Source organism: Babylonia areolata, chromosome 26, assembly GCF_041734735.1.
Source record: "Babylonia areolata isolate BAREFJ2019XMU chromosome 26, ASM4173473v1, whole genome shotgun sequence".
Lineage (NCBI taxonomy): Eukaryota > Metazoa > Mollusca > Gastropoda > Neogastropoda > Buccinidae > Babylonia > Babylonia areolata.
In genome coordinates this window covers 45,943,532-45,964,938 of record NC_134901.1, presented here as the reverse complement: position 1 = coordinate 45,964,938, position 21,407 = coordinate 45,943,532, and the positions used below count along the sequence as shown (strand labels likewise).

Genomic DNA, 21,407 nt, shown 5'->3' with positions numbered 1-21,407 from the left:
GATTGCCAGTACGTTGGGTTTACATGTAGGTCTGCCAGTCTTTGTAATAATCCCATTTTTTGGTTGTCTGTGTGTGTGTACATATTTTTGGGTGTCAGTGGAAAACTTTTGGACAAATTCATTTTCTCTTTATCTAGCTTAAAACAAGGAAAGAATTGGTTAATTTCGACATTCAGTCTCACGCAGTGCCACTTGAGGTGTACATCTAAGAACAAGTCAGTGTTTGTGAGGTGATCTGGGTCATCATCATATCTGCATTTTGCTTGCCTTGGTAACATGGTGATTGTAATGTGGTGGTCTTTTTGACAGACAAAAGCTCTGGGTTAATCTGTCCAGAAATGCTGTTGCATGCGGTGAAAATCAGCATTTTGTAGAAGTGCATGGCTGACAAGTAAATGATGTGTGTTTCTGAAAGTGCATTATAAATGATGTGTTGTGTATGTAATGTTTGTATCTGATATTGTGCATGTCTGTGAAGAATGTTTGTCAACAACACTGGTTGAACTTCTTCCCACTCTGGCCAAAGGTGGGGAAGGGGAGTGTGTTGTATTAAGAGAGAAGTCCCTATATGCAGAAAGAGAGATATCCCCATCTGTCCACAGTATTCCCTTCCGTCCACTAGTATTGAGAGGTTCATATACAGCAAGTGGATATTCCCTTCCATCCACTGGTACTGAGAGGTTTATATATATATATACAGCAAGAGGAATATTCCCTTCCGTCCATGAGTATTGAGAGAGAGGTATATATATATATATATATATATATTCACTTCCGTCCACCGAGCACTTTGTACTGCATAATGTCAATTATCTGCACCCAGATTGTACATGGCATGGGTGATTGGCTGTGAAGAGTTGGTCTTTTTTGGGTGTGCGGTAAATTGGTATCTAACATTTGTGACTCACACCAGTGGTTCATGCATTGCACAGTGGCTGGAGGTGTGGAGAAAAGCATTGTGATGTTAGCATCTTTATTGACACTCTTACCAGTATTAGAAGCCAGTCATCATGGAATTGTTCATTGTAGCATATGTGGTTGATCTTGATAGTTTGTGGTCTGTTGAACGTCTGTTTGTGGGTGCAGACTTGTTATTGTGGATTAGGTTTGTTTTTTTGTTTTTGTTTTTTTACTAGTGTGTGTATTGTGCTTTGTGGTCATCAGTTCTTTGTGTTTGGGTAAGATTGCAAGAAATTGGTCCTGTGTGTATACTATGCTTTGTGATTAACATTTTGTTTCCGATCTTGCTGATTACATTCCTAGTATCATGGATTTTTTTTTATTCGTTCTGTGAACACACTGAATTGAGCTGTTGTAATGTTTTTATGTTATGTTTATATCTGGCTCAATGATGTAAGACACTTTGAGCAGCATTAGTACTGGATATCACGCCATAGAAAAGTTATGAATTATTATTATTATGTTTTAGTTTATCAGTTTATTTCGAACCCAGCTGATTGCATTCCTAGTATTATGTTTGAATTGATCATTTTGTTTCCAATCCTGCTGATAATTGCATTCCTAGTATTCTGTTTGATCATTTTGTTTCCAATCCTGCTGATAACATTCCTACTATCATGTTTGCAATTCCCATTATGCTTTTACTTTGAATTGGTAGGTTTTCTGTTCTACTGGAAACATTTTCACTCTAGAACTTTGCGTCTTGACAGCACTCCTACAGGTGTGTGCGTCAGAAAATGGTGACGTGTTCACCTGGCGTGACAAGTCAAGTGAGTGTGTGGATACAGATCTGTCAGCAACAGTTCCACAAACCACCACCAGTAGTTTGTTGGAGGATGGTGGTCATGTAAATTGTTGTACATAGACGTGGACTGCCAGTGTGCCTTTGTGCATTGTCACTTTTGGTCTGGATTAGTGTGTGATGGGTGCAGTGATATTCTTCACATGATAGAGCTTGTGTGCAATGAGTGTGATTGTGTGCAGTGTGTTTTACTTAGACGATGGTACATGTTGGACAGATTTCTGTGCTGAATGGTAGTCAGTCATGAATGAGGTTGTTTTATAGAAATATATCTTAACAGGTGTGGACGTGATAATTTTCTTGTATAAATATATGTCAGTCATGGATGTGGTGATGGTGTGGAAATTTCGGTTTAAGGCTGCTTTAGCCTTTGAATGCAAACATGTTCAGACTATGTAGTTCTATCCTCTACTGGATTGTGGATGGACCATGCAAGATGTGCAAGTTGCAACTTTAGTGATACATGTTGTGATCATCTATTATAAGTTGTTGCTTGTGTGGTACATGTAATGGTCACAGAGTAAATGGCTGATAATCTTGAAGTTGTGTGATACATCATGGTAACAGAGTAGGACAGTTTTCCCCTATGTTGATGTCCAGTTTTCATGCAGTGACCAGGACTGTATTCCCCTATGTTGATGTCCAGTTTTCATGTTTTCCCCTATGTTGATGTCCAGTTTTCATGCAGTGACTAGGATTGTATTCCCCTATGTTGATGTCCAGTTTTCATGCAGTGACCAGGAATGTATTCCCCTACATTGATGTCCAGTTTTCATGCACTGACCAGTACTGTATTCCCCTACGTTGATGTCCAGTTTTCATGCACTGACCAGTACTGTATTCCCCTATGTTGATGTCCAGTTTTCATGCACTGACCAGTACTGTATTCCCCTATGTTGATGTCCAGTTTTCATGCAGTGACCAGGACTGTATTCCCCTATGTTGATGTCCAGTTTTCATGCAGTGACCAGGACTGTATTCCCCTATGTTGATGTCCAGTTTTCATGCAGTGACCAGGACTGTATTCCCCTATGTTGATGTCCAGTTTTCATGCAGTGACCAGGACTGTTTTCCCCTTCTTCTATGTCTAATTTTCATACAGTGACTGGACCAACGTTCTACAAGGTTTATGTCTAGTTTTTTGGCATTGATGAAGTCTGTATTCCCCGATACTGATGTTTATCATAGTCACTAAGTCTGTATTCCCTGATGTTATTGCCAATCCTTTGGTCCACTTCGTGTGCAGTAAATACCATGAAACAGATCTGCAGTGAAGTAAAAATATATTTTATATTTATTGACAGTCCAGTTTGCAGCAAACTTTTCTGTCACTGTAAACAAATTTTAAAGATTGTCCAGCTTGCAGTTTCCAAGATTCCTGTAGCTCATAAAAGTAGTTCAGTTTGCAGTTTCCAAATTTGTTGTCACTTTTTGAAAGACAGCCGATTCACAGCATGACAGAGGATGCCAGCCATAGTGCTGCAAAGTACTCAGTGGTGAAAACATTACTTTGCTAAGTACAGTGACCAGCATGTGTACAATATCACATGAGCCACTAGTTGAGTTTCGTCAAGTGTTTGCAAGTTTCCTGTGTGGTCAAAAAGCACTGTATAGTACTATACTGGCCTGTTTGGTATCCAGGACATGGTAGTACTGATGTAAACAAGTCACATTACAGGTCAGGGTCCGTGTTTTGAGAGAGAGAAAAAAAGGGTTGTGGCTCTTCGCTAAAAAGAAAAGCAGTGTCAAGAATAGCCAATCTGAATGAAAATGAGCTGTGCAGTTCGTTATTGAGGCTTTGTTCACATGTGAAAACTGTCTTCACACCAAATCATCTCTCCTTGTTTACTGCCCAGCTGATCACACAGGGACAAACACCAAAAAGCGCAATCCATGTTTGTAATTTGAGGAGATATGTTCACATTCTGCTTTACTACGTCTTTATAAAGTGACCACTCTTTGTGCAGTATCCCTGAAGCAATATATTTCGTGCATTCAAAAGTGGACCAATGGGGTTGGCAGGTCCCAATCTGAGCTTTACACCAGTAGTTTCCCTTGGTTGAAGGCACATTGTAATGGGACAGAATAGCTCCCATGTTCAGCAAAGGAGTACATGTGACATTTTTGTTGTAATGCCATTTTTTTTTTTTTTCAATGTAAATTCATTAGTTTTTGTAACCATTCCAAGGCTTGTGCATTATCTTATCAGTTAGCTTTTGCTAGGTCCCATTACCCATGGTGATGTGATTTTGTTCATACAGCAGTTTTGGTGTCATATACTTGTACCATGTCAAACTGATGCAAACTAGGCCTATTGGTTTGCTCTGCTTGGCCAAATTTCGCACGGCTAACAGTGAAAAGACGGGCCCACCCGCTCTCAGCCAATCAAACGCCTCTAAAAACTATAAGCGCTTAATCATTCCTTTGGCCAAGGCTCTCCACGCCATCTTGTCAGGTTTACGCTCTGTCTCGTCTTACGCTTTTTTTGGCTATTCAGCGTATCCTTTTGGCCTTATTTTGTTGCATGCGGCTTGTGTTTATTGTATTCTTACATTCTGTATACTCGATTCGACTTGGCACCCTCGATTCATTCGATTTTTTCTGCCTCTAAGTCGATCCTGTCTTTCCTTTCTCTGTTGGGGGTCGGCGCTGGGTGCCTAAGCGCGGGTTCCATGCCTCGTGTGCCATACCACGAAGGCAGGGGATCATGATGCTGGGATTGAGACTCGGTAAGAGACTCTCCCAGGCCCGGAGCTCATGATTCCTCCCGATACGGACCGCGGCGATGCGTCGTTAGACGCTGATCGCAGAGGCGACGTTCGTACCAGTAAAACGGTCATGAAGGGGACCGGGGGGAAAGAGGTACGAGCGTCGCCTCCCGAGGTGTCCCAGCGCGAGGCAGGGAGAAGGGTGAATGGCAAGTCATCTCCGTGTGGGGACTCACAGCTAGGCGCGGACTCCCAAGGGGAGGCCGCGCCCGGCCATTACCCGGGTCCCCACTCGGAGATGGCCCTCACGTGCCCCATTTGTTGTTCCCCCTCCTCCCTTCTCTGTCGACCCCCCTCCCCCACCTCCTTTTGGGGGGGGGAGAAAAATTTGGTTCCGGGGGGGGATCTCTACTGGGAGGGGATTCGGGGCGCGTGGCAACCTGCTCTGCAGGTCTTCCCGCTATCCGGCCGGTCTCCCCTGCTGGGGGAGGCCCGTGCGTGTCAGGCGGTTCCGGGCAGTCAGCCCGCTCGTCTTCGGGCGGGACTGACAACCAAGTCGGACCTGACCTCCCTCCGACTTGGCCAGGTTGTTCCCTTCATGGAGGTCAACGCACCAGTGATCCTTGGGGTTCGAGTATGGCTGGTGCCCACGGGTGGTTACCCCCATTCTACCCGTACTGGGGCGCACCTAGGGTGCACACTGGGTTGCCGGGAGCACCAAGGGCCAGCCCCTTGTCCGCTCCCCACCGGACCCAACCCAGCACATCTCACAGGGTGACACACACTGCCCCGACAAGTGGGATCGACTTCTTGTCGGTCAGGTCGAGCTCCTCGACCAATATTGCCACTCTGTCCACAAATCGGGCCTCTGTCAACCCACAGGTGACCTCCACGGTCACAACGGACCGACGGCTGCTCAGGGGCCCTACTCGGCCCGGCGGAGCCGGCAGTCCCCACCTGCCCAGCCCCTCGGTCCTACAGGTTGGACCTACGAGTGGCGGCCATGGTCCCGGCTCGGGATCGTCCCAGCTCATCCCGCTGGGCTGACCACAGCTCGTGGGAACAGTGTCCGGTTAATCAGGACAAGGGGTCTCCTTCCTCTGTCCCACCGGGCCTCTTCACCGACCAGAGGTTACACGCTTTTGGCAATAGGGTAGCATCTGGTCTCACGGCAGCTGCAAGACACAGCTACCAGCCTTCACTTCAATACTGTGCTAGCGCGGCGTGATGCCATTTTCAGCCTCTCTAACATTCCTGTGGAGGAGAGGGCTGCCCGGCGGTCCATCCCAGCACAAGCAGCACTCCCTCGGCCAGTTCCCGCCCCATTTTGTCAGCCACAGGGCAGAGACAAACAGGGAGGTGGCCTCATATTTGGCCCACACCTCTCATGGGCTCCAGGGTTCTATGCCATTGAAGAGACCGGCCACCAGGGCCCCTCCATATACCACGCCGCCTGTCAAGGCAGCGTGTGCTGAATCGGTGGCAGAGGAATAAACCACCTTATGTCCGTCCAAGCCGACCGGCCATGCCCAAGGCCAGAAGGCAGCACCCCCAGACGGGATTATGTCAGTGCTAGAGTCGGGGTACATGCTGTCTTGGGTGGAGGACCTCCCCCCTCTAAGATCCACTCCTCCTCCTTAGGTGCCCAGCTCGACGGAGCAGGAGAGCGTCCTAGAAAAAGAGATATCGCACCCACTCCTCATGGGGCTATATCTCAACTCTCGGATCCGGGCCCCGGTTTTTACGGCTGGTTGTTGGTGATTCCAAAGGTCTCGGGAGGGTGGAGACCAGTTTTGGACTTGTCCCCCCTCAACAAATTCCTCCCCAAAATCAAATTCAAGATGGACACACAGGCACAGATTCGGGAGACCATCCAACAAGGTGATTGGCCTACCTCTATCGATCTGGAAGATGCTTATTTTCATATACTCATCCATTCGGCATCCCGGTACCTGAGGTTCGTGTGGAGGGACAAGGGGTTCCAGTTCCCGGCCCTCCCATTTGGTCTGTCCCTTGCCCCTTTCCTGTCTACCAAGGTGGTGCGGGAATTGGTGTCCAGGACCTGCGATATACGGCCAGTCTTCTAGACCTTTGCTCCCAACTGGGCTTCCTCATGGACCAGCAGATATGCGATCTGTCCCCACGTCAGTCCTTCGACTTCTTAAGCGCCTATTATACACGTACAGGGCGACCGGACAGGTTTCTGGGCCGTAGGCGCAAACCCAAGGCCGAGGAAACCCGATGTATTATTACACGCAACGCAACACACTCTGGGTGAAACCTCAGTACATGTGTGTGTGCATCATCTGTTCCTGCTCCAGACAAATATGACTGCTCTTCCTTTTTCAATTCCTTCCTGAACGAACTCCTGAGATTGTTTATTTTTTTTGTCACAGTGTCCTTGTTTGCATTTGGATCAAATTCGTGACAAAATTGCACAAGTTTTTCGTAAGCCTTTTCCTTTAATTGTTTGTTGCTGTATTCTTTGGACTTAATTTTCCACAGACACTCCAAAGAACGATACATGCCGATGAAACGCAGAATGCAGTCCTTGGTCCAGACGCCATAATTTTCGATAGACTCAATCAGTAGGGTACAGACAGAATCGTCAATGATGAAATGCATGTCAAAAAAGAGACAGGAAATGAAAAGAAAAGAAAAAAGGGTAACTTTTAAAATACAAAACAAAACGAGTCCCACGCGAGTCATTTGCCTAATTTTGACGCGCTGATTCCAAATCTGGCATTATTTTTTACCTACGATGTGATTTTCTATAATTTTGAAATTAGTTCTGTTCTGTTGTCCTGCCTCGGCACACAACAAAAGAAACCGGATGGCCGGATGTCCAATTTACAGGCAGTGCCTGTGAGTTTGGACGAGAGGCGGATCGGATGTTCACCGGACGTTTTCCTACGGTTTTCTTAATTACACGTTACGATCGGCCTTAAGTTTGCCCAGAAACCTGTCCGGTCGGCCTGTACGTGTAATAGGCGCTTAAGGGATGAGATTCGACACGCGGTCTATGTCTAGATCACTGGGACCGATACAGCGCAGCGCAGACACTTTCTTCCCTCTTGGGCATGACGGAGTCCACGGCACCTCTCATTCTCCTGGACAGGGTTCTCAAGCGCCCTCACTGAGGTTACGCCGGTCCCAGAGCACTCAGCCGGGATACCCAGATATGTCTGGGCGAGTGGTTCCTCGAGGTGACATCAGAGTGGTTAATCACCCCCCTTCGGACACAGGGGGTGCCCTTAGCCCCACCTACTCTTCAGGTGGCTCTCTTCACAGACGCCTGGGCTGGGGAGCCCACATGGACTCACTCTATGCAGCAGGGACTTGGTCCCCGGAGGAGCGCCTGTGCCACATCAATGTTCTGGAACTGGAGGCAGTTCGCAGGACTCTCCTGCACTTCATGGGGGAGGCCACTGGCAAGACCATCCGCTTGTTCACGGACAAGACGACGGGTCGCATGTTATGTGAACAAATGGGGGGAGCGCACTCGGCAGACCTCTCCATAGCAAGGGCATTGCACTTTCAGCGAGACACTGAGCAGGAAAAACCAACTTCTTGGCAGGTCCAAGAGTGTCGTGGTTTCGGCTGATGGTGGACCTTGTTCAACAAGAGACTTCCCACTTCCGTCTCTTTGAGTCCCTGACACATGTTCCCACCCCAGGAACTTGAAACCAAATCTCATCTGCTGAGGCAGCCTCGCTCGGGCACTCCGCATTCCAATCCTCAACTGCTGCACCAGCACGCATGGCTGCTGTGCAGTCGGAACTGTCAGCATCACCATTGAAGGTCGGCCTCTGTGTCGGCTGTGCTGACCCAGGGGTGTGCCTCCTCTCCATAGTCACCAGAGCAAGGAGGCAGGGAACGGAGACTTTGTATGACTTTCGCTGGAAGAGGTTGCGGTGGTGTACAGCTCAGGGCATTACCCCTACGAACCTTATGAGAATGCAGCTGGCCAACTTTCTGGCTCTCTGCTCCTCGGTTCATCCTGTCTGCTAGTTCTTGTGCGAGGGTACAGGTCCGCCTTTGAAGCGGATTGCCTGCTCAGAGAGGTGGCTAGGGGTGCCCCTCTGAAGGAAGCTAGAGACCCCAGAAGAGTGCCCCTCTGGGACTTGTTCCTGGATTTCATTCGCAAACAGCCCTTCCTATTGGGGACGACATCCTCACCCTCAAGACCACTTTCCTTCCACTGCCGTCTCAGTTACAAGGGCTCCCCATATGAACCAGTAAGCGTTGCCCTCCTCCATTTGCTTTAAATTCTGCATCAGTTTGACATGGTACAGTATATGGACACCAAAAGGAAGAGTTTGTATTATACTCCATGTTTGGTGTTAAATATTAAGCGCCAATGATTAAGCGCTTATAGTTTTTAGAGGCGTTTGATTGGCTGAGAGCGGGTGGGCCCGTCTTTTCACTGTTAGCCGCGCGAAATTTGGCCAAGCAGAGCAAACCAATAGGGCTAGTTTGCATCAGTTTGACATGGTAAGTATATTTAACACCAAACATGGAGTATAATACAAACTCCTCCTTTTGTCATCTGGTTCATGTCGGGGGGAAAAAAGCAAGTGGGGCTAAAATAAACTGAATACTAATGGGGGTGGATTGTCTTTATTGTAATTAAAATGACCCCCCAAAATTTACCAGCAAGAGGAATATGACACGGTCATAAACAAGTATAACTTTGTGATTCACATGTTCCTCCCCCAGTAAATCTCAGTTTAAAGCTTTACCTACAAATTCTTTAAATGAAGTGGGGCCCTCTCACTGATGCTCAAAGGCTGTACAGGTACTAGTCCATTTCTGGAGAGAGCAGTCTGCAGTTTTAAATGAGTAGTGCTCCACAACTAAACATGCCATCGAAAGTGGATGACCCAGAGGCCTTCACCCTTCCGTCACTATATAAACACTAGATTAGGACCACTGAATCATTCACTTGCAATGACAAAATTTCCACACTTGCCTGGCATGCAACCGAAAGGACTAGCACAAAAGGACTAGCACCCATACCATCACCACTGAAAATGGCAGACAATGGATTGAAAAACGAAGAAATAAAATGGGAGAAAGGCAAGTGGAAAAATATGCACGCGCATAAAGGATTAATCTCTTGCACACATGTTAAACGGGGTGGGGGGGTTAATTCAACCCGTCTTCTGGAAATTGACTTTAAAACATATTTTCAAGCTGGTGAAAGTTCAACTCTGCTGCTGCTGCCGCCAAGTCGCTTTGGGTGGGGCTCATCAGTGCCTGTTCTGATCCAACATACGAGGAACATCGCCTACAATGCCCCCAACTGACAACAATAATGGCTTGGTTTGTGAGACTGTGGTGTTTTGCTGGAGACACTGATTGCTCTGATCAAAGCATTACTGTTTCACAGTGGAAACTGCCACCACATCCCTCCACCTGCAGTCCCCCATGAATCTGCCACAAACATGCATTGGAGGGAGGGGAGACAATGATTGAAGGCATGAAAGGTCTTACATTTTAGGACAATTACTAACCTGAATATTTTTTCCCTGGATAAAAGTGGGAAGGGTCTAGCAAGTAACACAAATTTGTTCGCTTCTTTCCTCAATAGAATTTTGCCATTTGTCAATACAGAAGCAATCCACTTGCGGTAACATATACACCACACAGCAATAGAAGTACATCAAAACCAAAGCCCTTGTCTGGCATTGTGTGATCCAACTAAATCAATACTGAGCAAATGATCAGATGCCTGAATACATTTTTGGAAGACACTGTCAGGACTGTTTAGAAAAATAAAATGTAGCAGCAATCAACACTTAGTGTATCTCAGATGCTTTAGGCACTGTCAGAACTGCAGACTGAAGGCCCACAACTGTTCTCTGATGTCTAAACTCGTTATAACTTGTTAACAGAACAAAGGATGTTATTTTGTGTTCCATATCATGCGGGAAAAGTACTCGAAAGATATCACAAGAAAATGTATGGTTTAAGGAAACCAATGATGTTCCTGAAATGAAAAGCAATTGACAGTGAAAGATCTGATGCTTCCAACACGGTCAGTGTCTCCAATCTCTCCACAGACAGACAGCAGATGACAACCACTGAATTGTCCTATCCATCTAAATGCCATGTGGCCTTCCTTCACTGCAAGACGGCTGCACCAAAGCATGCAGAGCAACCTCTCATAAATGGCATCCCCATTTGCCTGTTCCTATTTCATTATTCTTAATTTGCCTATCGCTATTCTCAATTCGCCTTCATGCTATCAAAAGACACCAGTTCCTCATTCATTAAAAAAAAAAAACACACTACAAGACATACATCCACTCGACAATGCACTTTGCATGCTTGTACATACACATATTCCATTCAGTTTATGTGTATGGCAGCAGATGTCTAAAAGTTAAATGCATAAGTGTGAAAGTTGTGAGAGAGACCTCTCCCACAAACAGTAGTTTTCAGCTTCTCCAATCCCTCACTTTTGTGTCTGCCCACCTCTTTGTCCTGCTGGCGGTATGTCTGGCTCTGTGCATTGATAAGACACACAAACATTTTTTTAATACTTGTCCACATATATGGATTGTGTGTATGTGTATATGAGAGAAAGGTGGAGTAGATGAAACAAATTGCATATCGGCAAAACAGGGCAGAGTTAAAACTATCAACAGGCCACCGAGAGTGACTGCTCCATGAGAGTAAGCAAAAACAGGAAGAGACCAAATATGAATAGGCGAATTGGATGTGCTCCCTTAAAAGAAGAATGATCAAGATTTCTATTCCATGCCACGCATGTCTACACCATTATCCCCTTATCACCGCTGTACACACTGCCTGACGGGGGTCCTGGTTTCCTCCAAACGGCCAGCACATGACGACATCCTGCTGCCAGTTTCACAGTGTGCATCCTGCAAACACAGCGTGTATACACACGCAGAAGATCAAATACACACGTTAAAGGTCGTTATCCATGTCAGCGTTCTGTGGGTTGTGGAAACAAGAACATAAAGGTCGCTATCCATGTCGGCGTTCTGTGGGTTGTGGAAACAAGAACATAAAGGTCGCTATCCATGTCAGCGTTCTGTGGGTTGTGGAAACAAGAACATACCCAGCGCGTTTCATGTTTCAGGGTCACTGATGGTACACAGTTACTTTGTACAGTGAGCCAACTTCCATGGGCAAATGGCAAGAACCTGTCCAGTATATACTCCTCAACAACCACAACGGGCCACTGTGTCAAGGCAGAACTGTGATGACTGGCGTAACTCGATGCAACACAATCATCTGAATCGTTTTCTTTGGCATGTCTGTGTCCACATGAGGGAGGTGTGGTTGCTTCCCCTGTGTCCTGGGTCACAGCTGTACGGGTCCCATCCACTCCGGCGCGTCTCCTCTTAAAGTTTTCCTCGAATGCTTAATCCCTGCACAGCAAATAGATAATACAGCAATATCAGAAATAATAAAATACATGTTATAAAGTAAATAAATCAGTTTCAGTTTCAGTAGCTCAAGGAGGCGTCACTGCGTTCGGACAAATCCATATACGCTATACCACATCTGCCAAGCAGATGCCTGACCAGCAGCGTAACCCAACGCGCTTAGTCAGGCCTTGAGGGGGGGAAAAAAAAAAAAAAAAGTGAATAAATGATAGATAAGCTTACACAAATAAATAATAACTATAATGTAAAAAAAATAAATAAATAAATAAATCAATATATCAAAATATATTTTTGAAGTTGTTCAGTTCAGTTCAGTTCCTCAAGGAGGCGTCACTGCGTTTGACAAATCCATATACGTCACACCACATCTGCTACACAGATGCCTGACCAGCAGCATAGCCCAACACACTTAGTCAGGCCTTGAAGCCCTTTTTAAAAATACATAGCAAAGCACATTTTAAAAAACAAACAGTATGAACATTCCTCATGGACGGAATTTCATGTTCACCACTGTAGGAAAGAGGTTTTTGTCTTCTTTTTATGTGTGTGTGTGTGTGTGGTCAGTGGTGAATGGTTAGTACAATGATTGGTCTCATAGATGACAAGGAAATGCAAAGAGAGAAAAAAGAGAAAAATCTGACACCCAAAAAGGTCCCTTGGGAATTTTCACCGACACACCACCATCTCTCAGGACCCCTATGCTGACCATTCCACTGAACGATGACGCCGCCAGAAACACAGAATGAACGGTCATGTGTGGACTGACCTGTGGAGAACAGTTGTATGGGCAGCTGGAGGTGTGGAGCTGGCCCTGATGACGGGTGGCACTGTCCTGGGTCACCACTGTCCTCCCCTCACTCCATTCTGCAGCCAGCACGTCCACAGAGGTCGGCCCCATCACTGGTGTCAGGCTGCTCTCTCCGTCTGACAGTGCCAGTTCTAAGGTCTGCCCAAAACTGCAACACTACATAATGATATTAGTGAAAAAAAAATGTGAAGTTTCTTCCCATGAAATTGATCCTGGTAACAGATGAGGTGTCCCTTTTAATTTATTAAAGTTCCTGAAGTTTTCAAACTGGGACTGTGTTGTCCACAGTTTCAGGGATTATTATTCAAAGTCTGCAGCAAACCTGTGGCAGTACTATGAGCATGCGTGGGAGGGACGTGAATGTGTGCAAGTGTGTGGATAATGGGAGTGCTAATGTAGCCACACAAATGCATGCATATGGCGTATGCTCTGTTTAATCAACGTTTTTTGTGTGTGCATGCGCAAGTATGTGAGTGTGAGTGCATGCATAATCTTACCAAGTGCCTCTCTGTTCATTTGTGAACAGCACTAAAGGTATTTATGCCAGTGTGTGTGTGTGTGTGCGTGTGTGTGTGTGACTGTGACTCAGTCTACTACATGTTGCATGTTAAACTTTGTCCGAAACAACTCAGCAAAGAGGCTGGGGGTGGAAGGTAAAGAAGAAACACCTTACCTTACTTCCATGGGCAACAAAGAATTCTGTGCACATTGAAAATTCACATCAGTACGTACATTTCATACTTATATACATGTAATGCTTCACAACAGGTTCTCTTCAATAATGGAAATAATTTCAAACAAGCCTTACATGACAAGCTGTATGTTGGCATTCTTCCCACTCCACATCAGGGTCTATGGACAGGGTGTGGTAAAACAGGCACACCCAAATTTCACCACATTTAAGAAATACTGACACAGGTCCTTTAGTTCAGACAGAAGACTACACAACTCTTACACTGAATTTTCCACTCCATGCCAACTGTGGCAAACACTTCATAGTGTGTATAAAGAGGTTGAAGAATAGCAAGTCACAGTTGTTTTTTTTCTTTACCATCCAAAATGTTGAGGATTCGTAACTGGAGGCAGTTTCCATTTTTGCATGCTAGTATGAACGTTTGTCTGCGCCATAACCATTCTATTTTCAAATTTCTCCTTGTACACGGACTGTTCCTTTAAAACTGGATTCTTCTCTCTGAGCTTGTGTTGGTTCACAAACTTGTAACTCTCATGGTGTGTTGCATGGCCTTTGAAAGCTCATTTTTTTCAGCTGTGGACAACATCAAGACCTGAGCACCTTACACTTTGACCCTAAGGTCTTTATCATGGGTCATTAACTCAGTTCTACTGGTGTGTCAACTTGAGTGTGTGTGTGTGTGCATGTTTGTGTACATACCATGCAGTCTGCATGTACTGGACTAGCAAGGCAGATCAGAACAACGTCCTGCCTAAAGTGACAACAGCTCTGAAAATTCTCGGTGTCTCTGTCTGCCTCTCCGTTTGTATATATGACCTGTTGGCATACATCATACTATTCTGGCCTCCATTTTTTTTCTGATTTAAAGCACAATAAAACAGACTGTTGAGTATGCAACACAGATGGTACTAAAGAATTCACATATGCTCATGCAGTTTTACTTTTTGTGTGTGGTATATGTAGCTTTGCATGCATGTCTTATAAACCTTGTTAAGGTTTAACTGACATTAAAATTGATTCTGATTCTGATTCTTGGGATAGACGGAAAAGGTTCTTTTTCAGTGAATGAGAAAGAACTCAATCAGTTCTCTTATTGTTCAATTTTTGGAAGGTGAAGTCTGCGTCTAACTGACAGTAAAATGTGTGTTTGCACGTCTGTCTGTATGAGTGAATATCTGTGTGCACATGTATACAATGGTAAAATGTGAGTTCTTTATTTCTGAAGATAATAAATAAGTATTAAACTGTTTTTTTTCATTCAGTTCCCACACTAAATAGGGTCTAGTCTACACAATACTAAATAAAAGTATAATCACTGCGGTTATGACATAAAGAGGAATGAATATGACATATACATCAAAATACAGGAATAGTGTTGTTAGGTTTGGAAGGAATGAGAGAAGAAAAACATAAATACATAATTGTATGAAACAGATATAATGTATACAATTAAATAACAGGGCACTGTGAGTAACAATGAACAAGTGTACTGATGGAGATACACATAGAAATAATGAGAGAATATTGCTGATAGAGATACACATAGCAATAATGTGAGAATATTACTACAGCACGGTAAGCATGAACGCTAGAGAATGAGAGAGACACACTTTGACACTTTAATTTCATTGGCATCAACATATCTTCATTGCATAACAAAATATCAGAATAAAGGAATGAATATGGTGAAAGCAAATATTGAAACAAAAAAGTTCTTTCCTTAGTGGTAAAAATGGTAGCAATCTAGAGGCCACCTGACACATTATAACTCTATTCATTCACTCATCAATGAAACAAATTCCTTCAGGTGGTTACAGAGGAAAATGTCAAATCTGAGAGGAGAGTTTCGTAAGCAACCATAGAATACAAATAAACAATAACAGCATCAACAAGATGAGTCAGATAAGAAACATTATGGCATAAGGTGGATAGGTCTTCTTTTTTTTTAAGCTGGTTGGGCAATGGTGTACTTTGTCTCTGGGAGTGAGTTCCACAGGGAGGCACTTGAGTCAACCTAACCAGACTTAAACATATCAATCATTGGTTTGGGACAGGAACTTTTGGGGTGTTTCTTGGTGGATTAGTAGGAAATTGTTTCATAAATGTTGGTCATGGATTCTCCGTCATAATCTTGTGCATTGTGATTCCTTTCTTACACTCTAACCTATGGATCAATGCGATAATATCTTATTTGCTTGTCTAGTCGGCCCAGAGGTCTTTTTAACCCATTCAACCCTGCACCCGCCTGAGAGGCGTGCATTGCTGATCGCCGTCCTCCGCCTGTCAGGCAGGTGATGAAACCCGTTTATTCAAATTGGTTTGTCAGCTCATTACAATGCATTAAACTGCTATGTAAGGGAAGTAACTCCAACTTAACTTCCTTCCTCACTTGCACACGAAGTTTCGCTCTGAGAATCGAACAATTAGTGTGTTTTTTATCTGGTTTTTCACATGGACATGGTAAAACGTCAAAGGCTTACTGCACAGTAAGTGCCGAGTGAAATCATGATGGACTCTCGCAGCGAATTCGCCCCATATAATGACGATTTGTCTAATAAGTTCATCCGATATTTCTTGGGCAAATGAAGGAGATGAAATTAGCAACCAGTCTGGACAAAGCCTACAACCTTTAACACTGACAGAAGCTGACATTAACTATTACTGTTAATTTTAAGTTACAGGTAAACTAGCGCATCCCTTGTCTTGAGACTTCAGCAACTTGTGTCAGAATCATATTTCAGTCATTATGTGAAGCTTGGTAGCCACTGACTGAGTGGTTGCTATAAATTTGTGCCTGAAGTGAAGCACCCCTTCCTGTTGATGCAGCCAGGCAGGGAGGACTTCACAGGCAGAAGACCTTCAAGGGCTGAAAGGGTTAAGCAGCACAAGCTTCAGCCCCTGTTTCTTAAGGTTAAGTAATGGCTTCATGGTATTTGCACTTGCAGAGTCCCATAATGGGCTGTATGGACTGTATCATCCGCAAAGATTTCACATGGGGGTTTAACGTGGAGAGGCAGGCCATTTATGTATATTGAGAATAGTAAAGGGCCTAAATCAGACCCCTGAGGAATGCCATAATCAAGGGCTATTGATACAGAGTTTAACGTACCCTTGTCATGCACTGCCATCTGTTAGTGATATATGGCTCAAACAAACTAAGAGTACTGGTTGACAGACTATATGGTTCATTTTATGAGGTTGTTGATATCAAATCAAATGGTTTTCTGAAATCTACAAACACAACAGTACAATATCTGTTCTTACTGATACTGGAAAACCAGTCATCTAAAAGATTCACTAATTGTGTATTGCATAAATGTTTCTGTCTGAAGCCAGACTGGGCTGAATGTAAAAGCTCATTACCATCAAAATGATGTGAAATGTGTTTTCTGTGTGCATTTCTATCAGTTTTAGAACAATAAAAATAATATAAACTGGCCCATGGTTTTAAAGAACTTAGAATTTGAGGCATTCCCTGATTTTTGTGTATGAAGTCACACTGAAGTATACCTGATTCACACAACACTTTCCATGGTGTGACTGAAATTAGATGAACTATTCATATACAAAAAAAGGAAAATGCTGTAGAAGGTAAATTACGTCACACAAGGCATATCTGACTCACATTGCTCTTTCCATTGCATGAATGGATTAAGGTGAACTGCTTGCATACAAAAATAAGAATACTGTTATGCGAATTATGTAAAACAGAAACATATCTGATCAACTTAGCTCTTTCCATGGTCCATTTAGAATCATCAGCAAACTATACTGTCAATCCTTGAAAATAATTATAACAGAAAAACATATTGCACTTTCCCCCATGACTGCATCAATGAAGAAATAAATGGATTCAATATACCAATTAAGAAGAAAAAACACACACACATAAATGGTACAAAATGATGAACAACAACAACGACGAAACATATTGCACTCTCCCCATTGAATCCATATATAAGAAAAAATGAGACATTCACATATTACCAAATAAAACAAAACAGAATTTCCCCACTGTGTGTCTCATAGAGAACAGATTCAGAATATGTCAGTAAAATCACAAAAAAACAATAAAAAAAAAAAAGGATTAAAGTTGTTTTTAAAGACAACACACATTGCACCATAGTTCAAATCAATTACTTCACTCCCCCACACCCTGCCAGAGTTCTAAGGAAAGGCACACTTGGCCTGCAAGTATCAATATGTCGACCACAACTCAAAGAATATGGCCACAAGGACATGGCAACTCATCATGATCATCATGAATCATTTAGTGAACAGGACACTGAAGGACACATCTGGACCAGCAGACTGATCACTGACATCTGTTGTTACAAAGCTAACGTTTGCTACCGTTAGAGGCATTGTGATAAAGTGTCATGTTGAGAACCCTGGCTCCTCATCAATGGCTTTTCGACTGAACACCTTTTCCTGAAACCAGTTTTAATTAAGTGGTCCCATCTGCAGACAGTTTTTCCACCAGGTCTGTTCCAATTTCAGGCTACTTTTGCTGATCCAACAATCATTTCTCCTTGGTCCCTTGCTATTTCAGGTTACTTTTGCTGATCCAACAATCATTTCTCCTTGGTTCCTTGCTATTTCAGGTTACTTTTGCTGATCCAACAATCATTTCTACTTGGTTAGTGGCTATTTCAGGTTACTTTTGCTGATCCAACAATCATTTTCCTTGGTTTGTTCCACTTTCTGGCTTCTTTTGTTGAACTAACAATCATTTTCCCTAGGTTTGTTCCACTTTCCGGCTACTTTTGTTGACCTAACAATCATTTTCCCTAGGTTTGTTCCACTTTCTGGCTTCTTTTGTTGACCTAACAATCATTTTCCCTAGGTTTGTTCCACTTTCCGGCTACTTTTGTTGACCTAACAATCATTTTCCCTAGGTTTGTTCCACTTTCTGGCTACTTTTGTTGACCTAACAATCATTTTCCCTAGGTTTGTTCCACTTTCTGGCTACTTTTGTTGACCTAACAATCATTTTCCCTAGGTTTGTTCCACTTTCTGGCTACTTTTGTTGAACTAACAATCATTTTCCCTAGCTAGGTTTGTTCCACTTTCTGGCTACTTTTGTTGACCTATCATTTTCCCTAGGTTTCTTCCACTTTCTGGCTTCTTTTGTTGAACTAACAATCATTTTCCCTAGGTTTCTTCCACTTTCTGGCTACTTTTGTTGAACTAACAATCATTTTCCCTAGGTTTCTTCCACTTTCTGGCTACTTTTGTTGAACTAACAATCATTTTCCCTAGCTAGGTTTGTTCCACTTTCTGGCTACTTTTGTTGACCTAACAATCGTTTTCCCTAGGTTTGTTCCACTTTCTGGCTACTTTTGTTGACCTATCATTTTCCCTAGGTTTGTTCCACTTTCTGGCTACTTTTGTTGAACTAACAATCATTTTCCCTAGGTTTCTTCCACTTTCTGGCTACTTTTGTTGAACTAACAATCATTTTCCCTAGGTTTGTTCCACTTTCTGGCTTCTTTTGCTAAACTACCAATAAAGATGACAGCTTCCGTTCTGAGCTTACTGTCCTCACTATGACATTAACAAAATGTGTTCAATGCTCAAACTGCTTGTGTTCAGATCTGAATGTTCTGACACTATGGTGTTAACAAAGTGTGTTCAATGTGGAAACTCCCTGTGTTCAGGTCATTATGTTCTGACATTATAATGTTCACAAAGTGTGTTCAATGTTCAAATTCCTGATGTGCAAGTCTGAATGTTTTGACACTGTGATGTTCACAAAGTGTGTTCAATGTGGAAACTCCTCGTCTTCAGGTCCAAAGTGGAGTGATGGTCTAGAGGTAATGCGTCCGCCTAGGAAGCAAGAAAATCTGAGCATGCTGGTTCGAATCACGGCTCAGCCACCGATATTTTCTCCCCCTCCACTGGACCTTGAGTGGTGGTCTAGATGCTAGTTATTCGGATGAGACGATAAACTGAGGTCCTGTGTGCAGCATGCACTTAGCGCATGTAAAAGAACCCACGGCAACAAAAGGGTTGTTTCTGGTAAAATTCTGTAGAAAAATCCACTTCGATGGAAAAAAATAAATAAAACTGCACAAAGGAAAAAAATACAAAAAAATGGGTGGCACTGTAGTGTAGCGACGCACTCTCCCTGGGGAGAGCAGCCAATTTCACACAGAGAAATCTGTTGTGATAAAAAGAAATACAAATACAAATATCTGACACAATGATGTTCACAAAGTGTGTTCAATGTGGAAACTCCTTAGTCTTTGTGTTCAAGTCTCTCTCAAGGTCTCAAGATTCTCTCTTATCGTCTTCCTTCTAACAAAAATGAAGAGAAAAAAAAATAGGACTGAAAATTATGGCCTCTCATTGTATGCACAATCTTCACACATTTTGTTTCCACTCAAAACATGCTGGCACCAACTCAAATAAGGAACAATTACAAGACATAAAAATGTTAGAGCAATGTCACAACCTTGTAACTGATTTCAGCTGACACCATCTAATGTCATACATTTATCCTCTTCAGTTTCAAAAACACTTATTTCATACATTCTGGTTCTGTCTTCAGCTTTAAAACAAATAGGAGGAGTTTGTATTATACTCCATGTTTGGTGTTTACATATACTTACCATGTCAAACTGATGCAAACTAGGCCTATGGTTTGCTCTGTTTGGCCAAATTTCGCGCGGCTAACAGTGAAAAGACGCCCCTCTTAGTCTGGCCCGCTCTTAGCCAATCAAACGCCTCTAACAGCTATAAGCGCTGAATCATTCCTTTGGCCAAGGCTCTCCACGCCATCTTGTCAGGTTTTCGCTCTGTCTCGTCTAACGCTTTTTTTGGCTATTAAGCGTTTTCATTTGGCCTTATTTTGTTGTATGCGGCTTGCATGTGTATTGTACAAATATATAAAAAAATGAGTATGAGGAAAACTGACTGTCCTTTGTTAAGGTCCTGGTCTGAAAACAGACACGTCTCAGCTACAGTACACAGCGTGGCATTCTCAGAGCAGGCCATAGCATCACCATGCAGCCTGCACAGTGATTGTGTGTGGGTGGGGCAGGTGAGGTGAAGGGAGGAGGAGATGGTGGGCGGGTCAGTCGGCCAGGGAACGGCCCTCCCCTGGGCTGTCCTGTCCTGAGGGGCTGGGACTGCGGGGCTGTGATGGGCCCTGCAACACCACACACACTGTAACGTCATTCACACTGTAACGTCACACACACTGCAACACCACACACACTGTAACGTCACACACACTGTAACGTCATTCACACTGTAACGTCACAAGTACAATAACGTCACACTTAGAGCAACACCACACACACTGCAATGTCGCACATACTGTAACATCGAACACAGAGCAACATCACACACACAGCAACATCACATACACATACCAACATCAAACACAGAGCAAAATCACACACAGAGCAACATCAACCAACCACCATCACATCCACACACTGCAACACCACACACACTGCAACATCACACACACAGCAACACCACACACACTGCAACGTCACACACACTGCAACATCACACACACAGCAACACCACACATATAGCAACATCAAACCACCACCATCACATCCACTCACTGTAACGTCACACACACACCCCAACATCACACACACTGCAACATCACACACACAGCAATATCACACACACACCTACATCACACATAGACTCAGAGCAACACCACACACACACTGCAACGTCACACAGCAACACATACACGGAGCAATATGAGACACAGCAACACCATACACATACAGCGACATCACACACCTGGAGCATTGACAAACACACAGCAATGTCACACACACACACATCACACACACAGAGCAACTTCACACACAGAGCAACAGAACATCACAGACACAAACACACACATTAACACAGAGCAACACCACACACACACACTGCAATATCACACACACTACAGTGAAAAAACGCACACACCCACAGTGACATCACACACACACACAGAGCAACATCACACACACACAGAGCTCTTACCCTGGGACAC

At 43.8% G+C, this 21,407-nt stretch overlaps 1 protein-coding gene across 2 annotated transcripts in view; it reads right to left on the bottom strand.

Moving 5' to 3' along the window:
• Positions 1–11,736: 11,736 nt before the first annotated feature.
• The window catches only part of LOC143300454 (core-binding factor subunit beta-like), a 43,946-nt gene continuing 34,275 nt past the window's right edge, over positions 11,737–21,407 (bottom strand). The window contains exons 6-7 of one of the 2 annotated variants that reach the window (XM_076614139.1): positions 12,658–12,855; positions 11,737–11,873 (exon numbers count right to left, since the gene is read on the bottom strand). In XM_076614139.1, the coding sequence (XP_076470254.1) occupies positions 11,847–11,873; positions 12,658–12,855 (225 nt within the window). In that variant the 3' untranslated portion in view covers positions 11,737–11,846. Of the gene's footprint in view, positions 11,874–12,657; positions 12,856–20,291; positions 20,547–21,407 lie in introns of those variants that run through there. The other variant, XM_076614140.1, reaches the window with a different exon arrangement.